This window comes from Aristolochia californica, unplaced genomic scaffold (genome assembly GCF_029961685.1).
Source record: "Aristolochia californica isolate CCGP_79_NKW_82.1479 unplaced genomic scaffold, dmAriCali1.0.hap1 SCAF_5, whole genome shotgun sequence".
Classification (NCBI taxonomy): Eukaryota; Viridiplantae; Streptophyta; class Magnoliopsida; order Piperales; family Aristolochiaceae; genus Aristolochia; species Aristolochia californica.
Window position 1 is genome coordinate 11615374 of NW_027182214.1, and position 18757 is coordinate 11634130.

At 41.2% G+C, this 18757-nt stretch overlaps 1 protein-coding gene and 1 pseudogene across 1 annotated transcript; one reads left to right on the plus strand and one right to left on the minus strand.

The window, feature by feature from the left end:
• Positions 1–730: 730 nt before the first annotated feature.
• On the plus strand, positions 731–3915 carry LOC137965252 (uncharacterized). Its single transcript, XM_068811597.1, has 6 exons — positions 731–791; positions 874–956; positions 1249–1734; positions 1903–2025; positions 3218–3289; positions 3403–3915. The coding sequence occupies exons 1-6, from the start codon at positions 731–733 to the stop codon at positions 3913–3915; spliced, it is 1338 nt and encodes a 445-aa protein (XP_068667698.1).
• A 693-nt stretch (positions 3916–4608) lies between these two features.
• On the minus strand, positions 4609–7993 carry LOC137965253 (uncharacterized; annotated as a pseudogene).
• Positions 7994–18757: the final 10764 nt, after the last annotated feature.

Genomic DNA, 18757 nt, shown 5'->3' on the forward strand with positions numbered 1-18757 from the left:
CAGAGGACCCTTTAATTTGGCTATATTATTGTGAGAAAAAAAATTGAATCAAAGAACTGATTCAATAGATAGAGTTGGGTTGGCTGCCTTCCACATGCTCGATGAAGCGCAACAATGGGGCCACCAACTTGAATTGTAACATCCGGGGATAGACTGGGAGGAATTTAAGGAATTATGCACCATTTGGTTTGGCCCACCGACCCAAAGCAACCCTTTGGACTATTTAGTTCTCTTACGCCAGACTGGAAGTGTAGCCGAATACCAAAAACAATTTCAAGAAAAGTTAGCCCGAGCCAGTAAGATGGTCAGAGTTGATCAACATGTCAGTTTATTCATGGCAAGATTAAATGAGGCCTTGAGGTTGGAAGTGGAACTTCTTGCACCACAGGATTTGGCACGAGCAATGAATTTAGCCAGAGCATTGGAGGAAAAAAAATTCCAAACACGCAACCAATGTGGCAAAGTGGGAAAACCAGCTCGGGAGGGTCCTCCACAGCATCCCAGTGGCGAACTAATGCTACTGCTCCTACGACTTCTACCCATAAAAATTCCCCAACCACTCTAGCATTCATCCGAAAATTAAATAGAGCAGAAATGGAAGCACATAGAGAAAAAGGGTTATGCTACAATTGTGATGAACAATACACATTCGGGCATCAATGTAAGAAACTCTTCTGGTTAGAACTTGAGGATGAGGAACTGGAAGAACCAAAGATAGAACAGTTAGACAATGAAGAGCCTGATGTTTCCTTACAGCTATCACAGGACTCCATACCACCAATACAATGCAGGTTTGTGCCTTAGTTGGCAACCAGCCCCTAGTAGGTCTTGTAGACTCTGGCAGCCCTCATAATTTTGTGATCTTCACTGCAGCAAAGTATTTACAACTTCCAGTTCAATCCCAGCCAACCGCTTCCATCTCCGTGGCCAACGGGGACAAAGTTCCTAGTTACAGGGTCAGCAAGTCCGTCTTGTTTACTATTGCTGGTCACACATTTTCAGCAGAATTTTTTTATCATTCCACTAGCTGGTTTTGATATGGTTTGGGGCATTAAGTGGTTCCAGACATTAGGGCCAATACTGTGGGATTTCACCGCATTGACAATGAGCTTTCAAGTTGCCAACGATAGAATTACACTACAGGGCCATCACATAGAGGTTCCAGCCCATCTTCATGGACTGCACCAACAGTAGCACACAGAGAACAATTTGGACATATTGCTGGAAGTGTTTACAGACCTCTTTCAGGAACCTATCAGTCTCCTGCCATTGAGACACTGTGACCATCGGATTCGTTTGAAGGCTGGCTCCGAAGTGGTGGTTGTGAGACCATATAGATATCCCCACCTTCAAAAGGATGAAATTGAAAGGCAATGCACATTGATGTTAGAACAAGGCCTCATTAGACCGGGTACCTCCCCTTTCTCTTCTCCAGTTCTTTTGGTGAAAAAACATGACCACACATGGAGGTTTTGCGTCGATTATCGGGAATTAAAAACAAAGACTGTTAAGGACAAATTCCCTATACCAGTGGTTGATGAGTTATTAGATGAACTGCACGTGGCAAAAAATTTCACCAAGTTAGACTTGCAGTCCGACTATCATCAAGTCCGAATGTACCCTCCAGATATAGAGAAGACAGCCTTTCGCACTCATCATGATCATTTTGAGTTCATTGTCATGCCCTTCGGTCTCTCCAACGCGCCATCAACATTTCAAGCCTTAATGAATGAGGTATTTCGTGACTACCTCAGAAAAAATTTTCTAGTTTTCTTTGATGATATCTTGATTTTCAGCAAGTCATGGCTTCAACATTTAAAAGACCTGTGTCTGGTATTCCAACTACTTCGGACTCATCATCTATATTTAAAATGATCCAAGTGCTCATTTGGTCATACTCAGGTGGCCTATTTGGGTCAAGTTATTACAACAACAGGGGTCACCATGGATCCGGAAAAAATTGCAGCTATACATCAGTGGCCACCACCGAGAAACATTGCAGCCTTAAGGGGATTTTTGGGCTTGGTAGGTTATTATTGAAAGTTTATCCACAACTATGCCCCCCTGGCAGCTCCCTTATCCAACCTGTTGGGCCGTAATGCCTTCCACTGGACTGCCACAATCGAGACATCCTTCCAGACTCTCAATCAAGCTTTAGCCTCTGCACCGGTACTTCAGTTACTGGTACCGAATTTCAAATATGTCTTTGTGATAAAATGTGATGCATCTGGCAGCGGTGCTTCAACAATCCCAGCATCCCATAACCTACTTCAGCCATCAGCTAGCGCTACACCATCACAAGTTACCAGTCTATGAAAGAGAACTAATTGGCTTAGCGAAGGCCATCACGCATTGGAGACCCTACTTGTGGGGCCGATTTTTTGTCATCCGCACTGACCACTCTAGTTTGAAGTTTTTTGTTGGACCAATGTATATCAACTTCGCCACAACAGCACTGGATTAGCAAGTTAATGGGATTCGATTTTATAGTGGAACACAAACCGGGTCCATTGAACAAAGTTGTTGATGCTCTCTCACGTCACTCAGACGAAGAACTCCAAATTGCCATTAGCCAGCCCCTGTTATGGACTCCATAGCATCACGAGTTATCCATAGGCATAGGAATTAAATTATGTCAATTTACTTTTCATGTAATTTCAATTCGGTTTGGTTTACTTTATTTGGTTTCGTTCACTTTGGGTTGATTCAGTGTAATGTGGCATGAACCACTTGACCTATGGGTCATCTTTGTATTTTCATCCTCAACCCTATTTAGGGGGATGTGAATGAGAAGAGAGGCAAGTATTGAGAAAATTATATTTTACAGGTCAGATTCTCCCTCAGAGGTCTAGGTCGGATTTCTCCCTTTGAGGTCCAAGGTTGAGCTTCCTCCAAAGCTCCTTCGTTCTATTTGAGTTCCACCATTACTCGTTCAAGAAACAAGAATTCTCTTCCAACGTCAAGATCATCCATGGAGGGAAGAGAGGAAAGAAGGGTGACTCGATCCATGGCAAGGGAAGAACCTAACAACCCCTCCCTCTTTTACTGAAGTCCATACGCAAAGAGAACCAGAACATTCCAGAATTACAGCAGCTCTCCCAACAAATTCAAGAGGGCCAGATGGCGTCCCAGTGGTCAATACATGACAACATCATTCTGTACAAACAGGGCATATATTTAGCTGATACTTCTCCCTTGGTGGCGATTGCATTATCAGCTTATCATGATAGCACTCATGAGGGCCAACAGAAAACTTTACAGCGGATTCGCGCGGATTTTTATTGGGCAGGTATGAGATCCACAATTGCCAAGTATGTCGCTGCTTGTCCAATGTGCCAACACAACAAAGCCGACCATTTATCTCCCACTGGGGTACTACAGCCACTCGATCTTCACACTTAGGTAAAGTCGGACATCTCTATGGATTTTATTGAGGGCCTCCCTAAGGCAGCGGGGCAGTCTATTCTTTTTGTGGTAGTTGTCCGCTTTTCAAGGTATGCCCACTTCATTCCCATGGCACATCCTTATACAACAGCCACAGTAGCCCAAGCCTTCTTTGAGAATTTTGTTCGTCTCCACAGCATCCCGGAATCCATAGTCAGTGATCGAGATGTAGACTTTACCAGTAACTTTTGGAAAGACCTATTCAGATTATGTGGCACGAAAGTGAAATACTCTTCTGCGTATCACCCTCAAATCTATGGCCAGACCGAGGTGGTGGATATAACAATTGAGATGTATTACAGCCCAAAAAAGTGGGTTCAATGCATTATAGGGGTGGAGTATTGCTACAACACATCATTTCACACGGCCTTACAGGAAACACTCTTCAAAATACTCTATGGTCGGGATCCCCCTCATTTGCTTTCTTATGCTAAGGGGTCCACCAGAGTGGATGCAGTTGATCAAGTCTGATGAATCAAGACCAATTGTTGGATTATGCTATCCAATGCCTTCAGAAAGCTCAAGCCCACATGAAGCTACATTATGATCAGGGTCTCCGCGATGTTCAATACACTCCGAGAGAATTTGTATGGCCATTTTATGCCCCGGATCTAACACACGAGGAAGACAATGAATATGGAGGATTGCTGTGATGTTTTGAGCCTTTGAAGGGAGCTCAACCCTGGACCTCAAAGGGAGAATCTGACCTAGACCTCAGAAGGGAGAATCTGACCTAGACCTCAGAAGGGAGATCCGACCTTGCTAACAACTATTTGATTCAATGCTTACTTTATTCATTCATCTCATGTCCCTATATAGCGAGTTAGGGAAAACATGCCAAAGGCTTTAAGTTCAACAAATTACAAATAAACCCCTAATGAATAGAAATTGCAAATAAACCCCTAATGAGCCCATAACATTACTCCCCTCCTGGAGAACGAGCTTGCCCTCAAGCTTGAATGTAGGATGGTGTGCCCGTGCCGAAAGCTAGGTCCATGTAAATTGCCAACCGTAGTATCAGCGTCAGCGCGCTGGACTACAAAAGCAGAGCAACCAAAGAGTTTTTTTTTTTTTTTTTTTTTTTTGTAATCTCGTCTCTACAATTCTCTCTTATGTTAGTATCATGCAATGCAGCGGTTCCAAAACCAGGTTTGATAACTGGTGCTAAACAGAGTCTACTGCCTTTGCAATTTCATTATTCAGGCCAGCACTGGATCTAATAACAGCCCACAGAACCTGGGGAGGGTGCTGGTCATCTTTGGCAAGGCTCACAAACCGGCATGGGGCTCCTGTCTGGATCTGACCTGTTGACAAACCGACACCATATCAGCGATAAAGGGATCCTCGATTCCACCACTCCAGTGACCTGTCATCACACCCCAGCCAGCATGTTTGGACATCTGAACAGCCTCAATGCTCTCTGTCACTGAGCCAATATGGTTGACCCTCAACAGAAGAGCATTGCACACCTTGTCCTGGATTGCTTTCTCCACACGCTTTAGGTTAGTAAGAAGAAAATGATCTCCAACACTCTGTAGTTGCTCCCCAATCTCCTTTATTAGCTTGTTGTAATGTTCCCAATCAGCCTTAGCAAATGGATCCGCAATAGACACAAGTGAATAGTAGGCCACAAAGGACTTGTAGACAGTCTTCAATCTGTCTCCCGGAATTTTCTGGGAGCTATCGTGGTTTGCCTCTTTGAAATTCAAATCATATGACTTATCCTTATGGTCAAAGAACTAGATGCAGCGACATCCAGGCCAATCACCACCTGGCTAGGATATCCGGTTATGGCTCCATGAAGAGCACTATGTGCAAGAAGAGTACAGTAGATGTTGTCTGATGCATTACTAGGAATTACACGGATCATGTAAGTTGGATCAATATACTACAGGTTTATTGCTGTCTTCTGGCTTTTTGAGAAATGATCCTTGACTTTTTGAGACAGCCAGAGGCCAACATAAAGGAGTAAATGATTCCCTGATGCATCTTTTGTATCCATATGACTCATGTTGTGAGCAACATACTCCTGCCCAGCACTTTCGGTTAACACAATGACAATATGCCCATTTTCTCTAATTCGTTGCTCGACAAATTCAAAAAGTCCACCTTCCCCTTCTAAGTAAAATGGAGACTCCGGAATTAAGCAACAATCCACATCTCGGCTTGCCAAAGTAGCATACATAGCTATAAACCCACTATAAAAACCCATAAGTTTCACAATTCCCACACCATTCTCAACAATTTCAACTGCAACGTGTGCAACATTAATAGGCCTCTGAGCCTCTTCTATAGTTGTGTCAAAACCGAAGGATTTGTCGATCACTGCAATGCCATTATCAATAGTTTTAGGGATTCCAGCAACAACGACCGGGAGCCTATGTTTCTCAATTTCCTCATATATGGCATATACTCCTTTTTGGGCTCCATGACCTCCAATTATGTAAACCGGATTAATGTCCCGGTCTTGATGCCATCAACTATTTTCATTGTATCGTGACCTCCCCGTGAGGTACAAAGGAAGGTCCCACCACGTTTGTGAATATCATTCACAACCTTTGGTGTCAATGGAATGGTATTTTTGGAGTAAAATCCTCTATATCCTCCCTGAATACCAAGGATGTCATTCACTCCATACATAATATTCAAATCACATACTATCTCTCGAATAACAATATGAATACCAGGGCATAAGCCACCACATGTGACAATGCAAGCCTTGACGTCATGTGGGTTGAAATAGACCTTCTCCTGAGGACCTGCACGTCGAAAATGTACTCCTCTTTGACTATTTTTTTGGACAACTATCTTCTGGGAAACCACACCTTCTAGATTGAAAAAGTTCTGCTTAAGGCTTTGAAAGGTAGGGGTCTTTTCCTCTGAAAACCGGTTTCCAATTGAGAAACCAGAAGGACAGCATGAATTCCATCCTTTGATAAAGCAAGGTATCTGACAAGCTCTGTTACTATGTCCATATGAATCAACACCGTATAAAATAGCCCAGGAGTGTCAATAACATTCACAACATGGCCATCTCCAAGAACAGTTTTATGCAATTCATAGTTAGTTGGAACACCAGAAGCCTTAGTCTTTGAAACAAAGACCTTCTGTCCAAGCTTCAACTTCAAATTGACTACCCAAAAGAATTCTATCTCCCTGGGATCCAGAAAAGGAAACCCTCCCTCTGCAATTTGACAATTCACCTCCGCACAGGTACTGTACGCATCCACAGAAAAACAAACCCACCAAAAAAAAATTTCCCTACTTGCATAGACCCAAGCCAAAATTCCTGCATTTGGGCTCTAGTTCGTGGCTTCTCGAAATAGAGAGCTTTCGTTCCCAATTTCTGAGCAGCGTTGCTGCTGCTCAGCACCTTGGAGACCCTTCAACCGCATGGAACCACCGATTAGAACTAAAAATAGATGGTGTTTCAAAATCTTACCCCAAATTTCGTTGGATATGGTTCCCCGTTGGGCTTCCAAGGGCAAGGTTGAGGTTGAGAATGAGAATCCGGAAGCCAGAGCCCACCGGATTTGTTTCCGATGGCGCCGACGGAGCCTCCTCCATGTCTGGTGGTGAAAGGCAAACCTGTGCTGATGTGGAGAATATGGCAGGCGCTCGTTGGCCCGTTCTAGCGGAATTTGTGCCCCATAAACTGCCTATTCAGCCAGTGTCGTGGTTTGCGTCGCCGGTGGAAGATGTATGGCTTCGTGGGAGACAGGGGTAGGGAAAAAACCCTCCAATGTGCACGATTTGGGGTTGCTGCCATCTGATGTCCCGGTCAAAATAGTCGTCGAAAGATATTCCTTTTGCAGATTGGGATGGGGTTCCGCTCACCGTGAGTCATGTTGGTGTGCTTCCAGATTTGAGGTCTCCCTCAATCTGACCAACACTGAGAATATGGCAGGCGCTCGTTGGCCCGTTCTGGCAGAATTTGTGCCCCATAAACTGCCTATTCAGCCAGTGTCGTGGTTTGCGTCACCGGTGGAAGATGTATGGCTTCGTGGGAGACAGGGGTAGGGAAAAAACCCTCTGATGTGCACGATTTGGGGTTGCTGCCATTTGATGTCCCGGTCAAAATAGTCGTCGAAAGATATTCCTTTTGCAGATCGGGATGGGGTTCCGCTCACCGTGAGTCATGTTGGTGTGCTTCCAGATTTGAGGTCTCCCTCAATCTGACCAACACTGACGATGTGGTAGCCAAAAACCCCTCTGATTTTCCCAAATCATCGTAGATGTTCGGCTTTGAAATTCTGTGCGCGGAAATCTTAATTTGTGATGACACAAAGCCTCTCTGCCCTTCCAGATCTGAGATTGACCCCAAATCCTCCGCAGAGGCTTCAGCTGGTAGAAGGGACGAAGTGGTTACTTTGTCACCCATTTTCCCATTGGAGACAGCTTCTCCAGTGAATGCCTCTCGATACTCCGTTGTTAGCCAATACTTTACCCAGGCATCACGCCATTTTTGTATCTCTTCCGTTGCAAAACCATCTGCAGCCATTTCATAGACTTGTCTGTGCATCGCCAACCATGGGTCTTCGTGGTCCATCGTGCTCCCGCTCTGATAACAAGATGTTATGCCCCGGATCTAACACACGAGGAAGACGATGAATAGGGAGGATTGTTGTGATGTTTTGAGCCTTCGAAGATAGCTCAATCCTGGACCTCAAAGGGAGAATCCGACCTTGCTAACAACTATTTGATTCAATGCTTACTTTCTTTATTCATCTCAGTCCCTATATAGAGAGTTAGGGAAAACATGCCAAAGGCCATAAGTTCAACAAATTACAAATAAACCCCTAATGAATAAAAATTGAAAATAAACCCCTAATGAATAGAAATTGCAAATAAAACCCTAATGAGTCCATAACAGGCCTCCAGCCTCCAACCTTACTATCAAAACTCACTTGCGGGGAATCGGCTTTCGCCGAAGTATTTTGGACCCTTCAAAATTACTCAACGGGTGGGACAAGTCGCCTATCAGCTCCAACTGCCACCGAAGTCCAAACTTCACGATGTTTTTCATGTATCTCTACTCAAGCTCCTCAAAGGACCAGCACCTCATTCAATTCCGGTGTTGCCACCAATCGAAGATGGTAAAGTCTCTCTCACTCCCATCAAAGTTCTGCATGCTCGTCAGATTGAGGACAAGACTGAAATACTTGTTCAATGGTCACATACAAATGTTACCGAAGCAACTTGGGAAGACCTACAAGTATTCCAGCACGTCTACCCTTCATTCGAGCTTGAGGACAAGCTCTTTTCCCAAGGGGGAGTGATGTTATGGACTCAATAGCCGAACGAGTCATCCAAAGACGACGCGGATGAGTTGGTGACTCAGAGAGCATCACTCAAGTAATGTAGGATTTATATGTTTGATTTATTTCAGCACATAGTGGGATGTAAGCCAGCAATGGCAATATTGTAAAAACTCATAATTGGTCTTTGGCGTGATTAGCCTTAAAGAGGACTGACGGAAAGAGGAAAGACAAGTCGAAATTCACCACAAACAGGATCAGCGTTCTCCTCTAAGGAACCTAGGATCGGTGTTCTCCTTGATGAACCCAAGGTTCAGGTCTCCCTTTTAAGAGCCTGGCTTCTCGTCTTCACTTCACGAATTCACCCTTTTTTAACTATTCTCGGTCAAGATAGGTCGGCTAGGGAAATCTGTCCGAACAGGTCCCTTCCCGAATCCCCTGAACAATCCTTCCTCTCGTCGTGTGACGAGGTCTATGGTCAAGGCCATAACAAAATGTGGGAAAAGTATTTCTGGTAAAAATATGTATCGAGGGACATTTAGTGCTTCATGTATCCTGGAAATACTTTTTTAGCTCAAAATTCTTTTCAGGAAAATTTTGCGTAAGGCAGTTTTTGCTGATAAACATTACGTTCTAAAACTATAAGACCATGTTACCACATTTTCTGATGAAAATTTTGAAAATATTTCTAGTAAAATTACATCTGTGGGGACCATTAGTGGCTTATATTTCCAGGAAACACTTTTCTAATAAAACACTCTTACCAGGAAAATTTTGTGGTACGGCAATTTTACCTTAAATAAATTACTTTCAACAACTAGAATGCCTTGTTTGGGCCTTTTTTAGGAAATGTTGGAAAATTATTTCTAGTAAAAATTCATCTCAAGGGACCATTAAGGCCTCATGTTTCCTGTAAATACTTTTCTAGCACAAAATTCTTTCCTAGAAAATTTTCTAGTCATGATATATTTGCCGAAAGAAATAACTTTATACTACTTTAAGGCCTCGTTAGTGCATTTTTTAAGGAAACATTGGAACAATATTTCTATGAAAAATACATCTATAGGGTCCATGTGTGCCTCATGTTTCTTAGAAGAACTTTTCTACCTGAAAATTCTTACAAAGAAAATTTTGTGGTAAGACATTTTTTTACTGAAACAAATTACTATCAACATCTACAAGGCCATGTAAGATCCTTTTTTAGGAAAAGTATGAAAAATGTTTCTAATAAAAATACTGCTCCTGGGATCTTAGTTCCTCATGTTTCCTAAATACAATTTTCTAGCTGAAAATTATTACCAAGAAATTTTTGTGGTAAGGCAATTTTGCTGAAATAATTATCTACAACTATAAGGCATTGTTAGTGCATTTTTTTAAGGAAACGTTGGAAAAGTATTTCTCGTAAAATTACATCTCCAGGGACCATTAGTGCCACATGTTTCCAAGAGACACATTTCTAGCTAAAAATTCAGACGAGGAAAATTTAGTGGTAAGGCATTTTTTGGTGAAACAAATTACTGTCTACAACTATAAGGCATTATTAGTGCATTTTTTAAGGAAACATGGGAAAAAAATTTCAACATTAAATATGTCTTCATGGACCATTAGTGCCTCATGTTTCCTAGAAGCATTTTTCTGACTAAAAATTCTTACCTGGAAAATTTTGTGGCAAAGCAATTTTTTCTTGAACAGATTACTTTCTACAACTATAAGGCCTTGTTAGTGTCTTTTTCCAGAAAACAATGGCAATATATTGCTAGTAAAAATACGTCTCCAGGGACCATTAGCGCCTCATGTTTCCTGGAAATACTTTTCTAGCTCAAGATTCTTACCTAGAAAATTTTTGGTAAGGCAATTTTTGCTAAAACAAATTACTTTCCAAAACTATAAGACCGTGTTGGTGAATTTTTTCCAGGAAACGTCAAAAAAGTATTTCTTGTAAAAATACGTCTGCAAGGACCCTTAGTGCTTCATGTTTCATGGACACACTTTTCTAACTGAAAATTCTTACCAAGAATTTTTTTTGGTAAGGCAATTTTTGTTAAAACAAATTTCTTTCATTAACTATAAGCCCTTGTTAGAGAATTTTTTTCATGAAATGTTGGAAAATAATTTCTAGTAAAAATACGTCTCCAGTGACCATTAGTGCCTCATGTTTCTTGGAAATACTTTTCTAGTTGAATATTCTTACATTGAAAATTTTGTGGTATGACAATTTTTGCTAAAAGAAAATACTTTCTACAACTATATGGACTTGTTAGTGCATTTTTTAGGAAATGATGGAAAACTATTTCCACTAAAAATACATCTCCAGAGTGTTAAGTTGTGGAGCCTAATTAACGCCTTACATTGAGTTGGCCGTTTTTAGGGTTTTATGATCTTAATCCGAGGAGCATCTCGTGTTGCAGCCCGAGAGGTTACAGAGAAACACTTGTAAGTGAGTGATTTCTCTTGTAAACTATTTCATCTTCATAGTGGATTATTGTAGCGGCGGAAGAAAGGGCGTAGTCTCACCTTGAGGCAAACCTGTATAAATCTTATTGTACTTTTTTGTGCTTGATTTTTCCTTCTTCCGCATTTATTATTATTGCTCTCGTTAGTTTGGAATTAGGGCGTCTAATTCCTAAGAAGTGGTATCTGAGCTTTGGTTTGTGATTTAAAGAAATGGCTGGTGGAGAAAGATCAACACTTGTAATCAATAAGTTCGATGGTATGGCTGGGATCAACACTTGTAATCAATAAGTTCGATGGTATGGATTTTTGCATTCTGGAAGATGCAGATCAAAAATTATCTTTACAATTAAAAAGGTGCATGCACACTTCTAGATATGAAACCAGATGGTATGAAAGATGATGAGTGGAATATCCTTGATAGATAGGTGTTGGGAGTAGTCTGGTTAACACTGTTGAGGAACGTTCCTCACAACGTGGCATCGGAGAAGACCACTACGGGGATGATGAAGATTCTATCCTACATGTATGAGAAGTCTTCCGCAAATAATAAGGTACATCTCGAGAAAAAACTCTTCAATTTAAAGATAACAAAAAATACATCAATGGCATTACATTTGACTGAGTTTAGCATGATTGTCAATCAATTGACATTCGTTCAAATTAAATTTGATGATCAGCTTCATGCTTTAATTCTTATGGTGTCTATGCCAAATTTTTGGGAGCCTATGAGGGTTGCGGTCAACAACTTTGTAGGCAATGGGAAGTTGATTTTTAATGATGTTCGAGATACCATTCTTGCAAAGGAAGTTTGTAGAAAGGACTCCAGAGAATCATCGCATTCTAATTCTGCCCTTAAGTGTCGATACTAGGGGAAAGAACTTCGAGAGGAATTCCAACAAGGGCAATGGTAGAGGGAAGTTAAGGAATTGGATGAAGCAAGTCCAAATTCGGAAGGAATGTGGAGTGCTGAAATTGTGCAAAGTCTGGTCACATAAAAAAGAATTGCACAATACCAAAGAAGGATGAAAAGAAAAGTGATGCTGCAAATGTTGTGACTAAAGAGGAACAAGATGCTTTACTCTTGTCGGTTGATAGCCCTATTGCCTCTTTGCTGTTAGATTCAAGAGCTTCTTTTCACACCACCGCATATTGTGGGATCATGGAGAGCTATGTTGCTAGAGATCATGGGAAGGTGTATCTTGCTGATGGAGAACCTTTGAATATTGTTGGTATTAGTGATGTTAGTTTGAGGATGTAAAAAAGGGGCAATGTGGAAAACTGGAATTCTTTACATGGTTGTGTTACCATATGTTGGAATGTATATAAGATAGGCTTTATGTTAAATATTATTTTTATAATTTATGTCATGTAGATAGGGTAATTAGAAAGGGATTAGTTGGGTTGGGTTGCATTGTATTTAGCCCATGGGCTGTAATGTAATTAACCTAACCCTAAGTTTAAATAGAAAACGAAGAGGAGGGGAGCAGCACTCCCGTTTTTCCAGCCTCTTTGGTGTCTTCTTCCTCACGATGAAACCAGAGTTTGAAGCTCTTCTCCCTGGCTATTCCGTCAGCCCCTGGTGGTGGTGGTTCTGTCCACCGAACTCAGAGCTTGGAGCTCTTGGTCTAGGCTGAGCCGTCAGCCTCATTTCGTTGTTTGTTCCGTTAGCCTCCATTGGTGGAGGTTGGGTATTCTCTTTAGCCATCAAGCTTCTAGAAATATTTGTCATGGTATCAGATCTTGGAGCTGCTCTTGAAATATTTTTTGGGAGTGGTGGTTCAGCTTCTCTATGCTGAACGTGAGCTTGGAGCTCAAGCTCTCTGTCCGACGTGTCAAAGCTCTATTTGAGCTCACGATTTCTGTCCAAGGAGTCTCAAGGGTTCTGTCCGAGCTCAGAGGGGTGGGCTGATGGGTCTCTGTTCGAAAGTTTCTGTCCAAGCTCAAGGTTTCTGAGCTGAAGGTTCTTGGTGTGGCTGCTGGTGTTTCTACTTGAGGAGTTAAAACTGGAATTCTTTACATCACTTACAGTTGCACTTGCAAATGTTGTAACTGATTTTGACTTGTAGTATTATAGGTTCAGTCACATGAGATGAGAAGGGAATGAAAGTGATTCGGTCCAAAGGGAAGCTACCAGGGTTGAAAATTTTAAATAATAGTTTGTGTGAAGGTTGTAGTTTTGGCAAGCAAAAAATGGTTAGATTTTATAAGGCTGGAAAGGAACAAACGACAACAAAATTGGAATTAGTTCACACAGATGTGTGGGTGCCTTCAATCGTTACTTCTCTTGGTGGTTCTAACTACTATGTGCAATTTATTGATGATGCAAGCAGAAAGGTATGGGTTTATTTCCTATAAAAGAAATCTGATGTTTTTGATACCTTCAAGAGATGGAGAAAAATGTTTGAGAATGAGATAGATTTGAAGATGAAGTGCTTGCAGTCAGATAATGGGGGAGAAAACATAGATGATGATTTCAAGTGGTACTGTGCCGATAATGAAATAAAGATGAAGAAGATCATTCTTTGAAAATCTCAACATAATGGTGTGGCAGAGAGAATCAATAGGACTTTGAATGAGTGTGCTAGGAGCATGAGATTGCATGCGGGATTGCTAAAGATGTTCTGGTTTGAGGCTATTAGCACCACTGCCTATTGATAAACATAGGTCCCTCAACACCATTGGATTTCAAAATACTAGAAGAGCTCTCGAGCGGGAAAGAGGTAAACCATTCTTCCTTGAAAGGTTTTGGTTGTGTTTCTTATATTCATATTGATTCTACTTCTAGAAATAAACTTGATGCTATATCTAAGATATGTTTCTTTATTGGCTATGGTGGTACCGATTTTGGTTATGGCTTCTGGGATAACCAAAGTCTTAAGGTTATCAAGAGCAAGGACGTGATGTTCAATGAAGGTGTAATATATAAGGACAAGTTGAGAACAGAGAGTCTGAAAGCACAAGTTGTTGGAATATGGGCTCAAGCCCACACGACCAAGGAAGGCCCACATATCCAAGTGTGTTGGAATATAGGCCCATCCTCCAACACACTTGGATATGTGGGCCTTCCTTGGTTGTGTGAGCTTCATCCCATCTTCCAACACTCCCCCTCAAGTTGGTGGTGAGAGAACATCATGAACTCCCAACTAATTTTCAGGGCACCATGGATTTATCTCATGGAGAAAAAGATAGAGACACCCATTGGGAGAAAACAGGAGGAATAAGAGGTTATGAATTTATTATCCTACCCCTTCCCCTGAAGCTCAATTTATAGATTAATCAAACTACTGTATTATAATAATACCCCTAGAACTTAAACTAATTACATTTATACCATCTCTATGGGATGAATCTTTATTTACCATGTTGCCATCATTGTATGGGCTTATGGGCCTTCTCCTTGGTCAATGGGCCTTGAGCCCATCTTCTTGGTCTTATGGGTTCTGGGCCCATCTTCCAACACACTTGAATGTGTGGGTCTTCCTTAGTTGTGTGGGCTTGAGTCCATCTTCCAACACTCCCCCTCAAGCTGGGGGTGAGAGAACATCATGAACTCCAAACTTGTTGGAAATGGTGTATAAGACCTTCTCGTATAAAATGGCAATCCTCCATATTTTCTAACACTCCCCTGACACTAGTGATCTCTTTCATGAGGCCCAGCTAGCATAAGATAAGTGAGAGTAAAATCGCTTCAAGCCGTATGACATCTCTCCATACTCCAGTCATAACTCAAACTGGATGTAGGGCACACTCCAATCTTCTGTAGGTAGTGGGTCTATACGCAGTGCTAAGAAGTGTAATAAAACTCTTCCATCACCGTGTCCCTCCACAGGATACCGACTCTCAAATGGTACGAATAATAAATACCAATTAAGGGGGGTAACGGATGATTAACTGGAAGATTATATTCTGGGGCCACCATATGCTTTCTTCTTCATTAGAATAGCCAATGTTGATAACAGTCAACATCTGAGAAGTCCTTCAATAATAATGTCTCAGCCAAAGAGGCAATAGCAGCAACTGAAATGGGCATGGGCCCATTAACACGTACGAAATAAATAAAACCTTTATAAAGGACCCATGGAATAATCCGATAAAAATGATCCATGAAATAATCTGATGTGAGTATCTACACCAAATAATAAGTTGACCAAGAAATATGTTGCCAATACTTCAAAATAATAATCCAATCAGATAAAAAAAGGACCAAGTCAAGCCAAGTCAGGTATCAAATCAATATAGTCGAGTCACAAAAGAAATAGGTATATAACTTGGGACCCAGACCCGTATAACTGTTGCAATAAGCAGGCTAGCTGGGCAGAGTCAGGCTGACCTAGACCGAGTTGACTATGTGATGTGAAATTTTTATTACATCGGCTTTTATACCTCGCAAGCGTACGAATCGTTCATGTAATCTAGCAGTAAGCGAGGGTCATATCCACAGGGAGGACTGAATTTTGTGTATTCTTCAGTCAACTAGCCTAACCAATTATGATGAATTAATCTGAACTAAACACTAATTATATCCTAAATTATTAAGCAATAATCTAATTAACTACTTGCACAACAAGAAACGTCAACTCAAGATTTTATCGTGATTCGTGCCTCTCTCGAGCGCTACGTAACCACGAATCCAGATTCTCAATCCTTGCGTTTAGCCCCTCTCGGGTGCCTAAAGTTAATGACAGAGATCGGATTACAATAGAATGCAGAGAATCAATTTCCTATTGTGATGATGCTAAAATTATCAACTCTGGATTTTACCGTGATTCGTGCCTCTCTCGAGCGCCACGTAATCACGAATCCGATTTCTCAATCCTTGCGTCTAGCCCCTCTCGGGCGCATAGAGTTAAAGACAGAAATCGGATTAAAATAACAGAATCCAACCTAAATTACAATCCTACCCTAACTAGCTAATTTAATCAAATATTCGGAAAAAAAATATTCAATAAACATTAATTCTCAAATCAAATTTAATAAACATTCCAAAACCTAAATTCAAACTATAGGAAAATTAAATTACAAAATGACGGATTACTCCCCTTCTCCTTCCTCTCGCTCGGGCAGCAAAGACTCGTTCTCACGGGTGCTGCAATTTCCAAAAATTGATGGCTTCGGGTTGCAAGAGCAAGTGGCCGAAGGTAGAGATGATGCCGATGAAGAAGGATAGAAGCCCATGGATGGAGGTGATGAGGCAGATGACGGAATGGAGCCGAAGTCCTCTGACCGGCTCTCTCGAGTCTTGGTCGGAGTCGGAATAGCTTCAGAAATGGTCGGAAATGGGTAATCGACGCCGGAGGATGGTTGGAATGCGGAATCGGCGCCGGAGGAGCCCTCTCGGGTCACCTCTCAGCCTGGCGAGCAGAAAATGGCAGTGTCGAACTCGCCGCGACAGAGACACTCTCGAGCTCTCCTCGGGTCTGTTCTCGGTTGCATGATGGTGGTGGACGACGATGACGAACGGCGTTCGGAGGGACCCCTCTCAGGTCTCCCTTCCTTCAGTCAGCGGCCCTTCCCTGGTTCCCCCCTTGAGCTCCCTTTTCTTTCAAAACGTTGTTACCCTAAAAATCTCCCTCTTTCACTAATGGCATTTTGGTAAATATCTCCTTCTCACCAAAATTGTCCTGAAATTCCATAATTGAATCCATAAAAATCATTTCAGGAAGAAATAAACCCTAAAAGCAATGAAATATAATTCAGGAGAGAAAAATATGCAATATAGACAGTGATTAATGCCAAATTCAATAAATGCACGTTTAATTTGAAAACCGATAAATAACCACCTATAACACAATTATAAGGGTTATTCTATTATAATTAACCTAGTTCTCATGTCAGAATCTGGCATCTATCACACCCCCAAACCTAAATCTTTGCTAGTCCCTAGCAAAACAACAATAAAACCAAAATTAAGCCTAGGAAAACAAAATACCACTTTCGTAGGGAACACGATTGCATTTAGCGTATGCAACAAGCCGTTAAACCCCTACTTGACGGTAGTGGACGAGTTGTGTCTCATGAGGGTTTGCATGGAATTTACCCACAAAATTCATCTAAATCAATAATATAAAAAGAAAACTGAAGAAAATTTACTCCTCATTAGCATATGACTAACACTTAGTATCGTAAAATATATAAAAATCATTTGAAACCCTGCTCAATTTGAAAACCTGTGTAAAATATAGCACATTATCAATCCAAATACACTCATTGTTACTCCACTTGAACCAATGTGACCCATAAGCAATTACTTTAACAGAACAAAGAGGCAACAAATAACCATAAAATCCTAGTCACATCACAATTAAGAGAAAATAGTAGAGTAAGCTTGTTGTCTGACAATCTCACAAAAGGAGTATACAAATTTCTATCTTGACCTACAACTTCTTTCAACTTACAATTCATGATCAAAGTTAAGGAAACTCACTGCTTCCAAATTTAAACCCATTCTTCGCTATTACCAGCGCATTTTCGCTATTACCAGCGTAATTTTTGTTTCACTGAATACTTTTGGTATTACCACCATTTTGTATTCGTCTTCACTGCACATGCACTTATTTTTAAGTAACCGACTGTTCCGGTGCATGTCCCTGGGTTTGTCCAGGCTGTTTCTGAGGTTATCTGTCTTTTGCAAGCAAGAGCATTTCTATTTGCATTCATACATTACAACAAGGAATTTCACTGAGATATAAAAAAGAATAAGATCAAATAGGCATACAAGACTATTCAGACTAACATAGATCAACACTAGATTTACATGTTCTCTTTTGCAACTAAGTTCCAAGTCAAATGCAATAGTAAGTTATCCCACTGAATTCTCATGGATCACAACAAATAATATCAGATTTCTAATAGGCATATTCTACACAGTTTTACGAAAAATTTTGAAACACATTTGAGCAACTTATTTTAACTCTACTAAAGTTAACCACATACTAAGAGGAGTAATTTGAAAACCACAAACAAAAATCAAAGAAAATCATTGCTAAGACATAAAAGAGTCGGTTCTGGTGCCAGTCTTCTCGTCTAGTAGCTACTACTCCAGTTGACTCACAACTTAGCTAGTTATACTCCAGCAGAGTAAGGGTTAAGCTCCCTCAAGGCTCCTAAATCCATAAGTAGGACCATATGTGTTTGGTCATCAACAATAATACCGAAGAGTCAATAAAGACCCCTAGGAATGATACATAGTCTCCCTCGAAGAAGATTTACTCGTATCAGTCGTACCCGTAGGTAATCATTCGTAGATGAAACCGCTATCCCACATCACACTTTGAAGAAATATGTGTGCAACTGGCCACTGAAGGTAGCAGGAATCACTCGATGAACACAAGTCCTTGAGTTACTCACCATAAGGTTTTCATTCAATACTTCAAGATCGAACTGGTCAATCCCAGAACGGTTGTTTGAGTACAGACCTCTCAAACTAGGGACCAAAAGTCTGGTCATCGACTACCGGAACCATTTATGCTCTCAACCGGCAAGAGAGTACCCCGAGTCCATGACGGGGCCGGCATCATCGGGGGACCTCCAATCAATCAAGACCAGAGTACACCAAAGGTTATCCCAATAAGAATTAATAAACTAAAAATAAAAACTGTAAT

Excerpts from the sequence above, each read along its gene's own strand:
- LOC137965252 (XM_068811597.1), top strand. The coding sequence starts at position 731 with ATGAAGAGCCTGATGTTTCCTTACAGCTATCACAGGACTCCATACCAC. Across the intron at positions 792-873 it reads ATACCACCAATACAATGCAG|CAAAGTATTTACAACTTCCA; the intron begins GTTTGTGCCTTA and ends TCTTCACTGCAG. Across the intron at positions 1,735-1,902 it reads TTCAAGCCTTAATGAATGAG|GTGGCCTATTTGGGTCAAGT; the intron begins GTATTTCGTGAC and ends GGTCATACTCAG.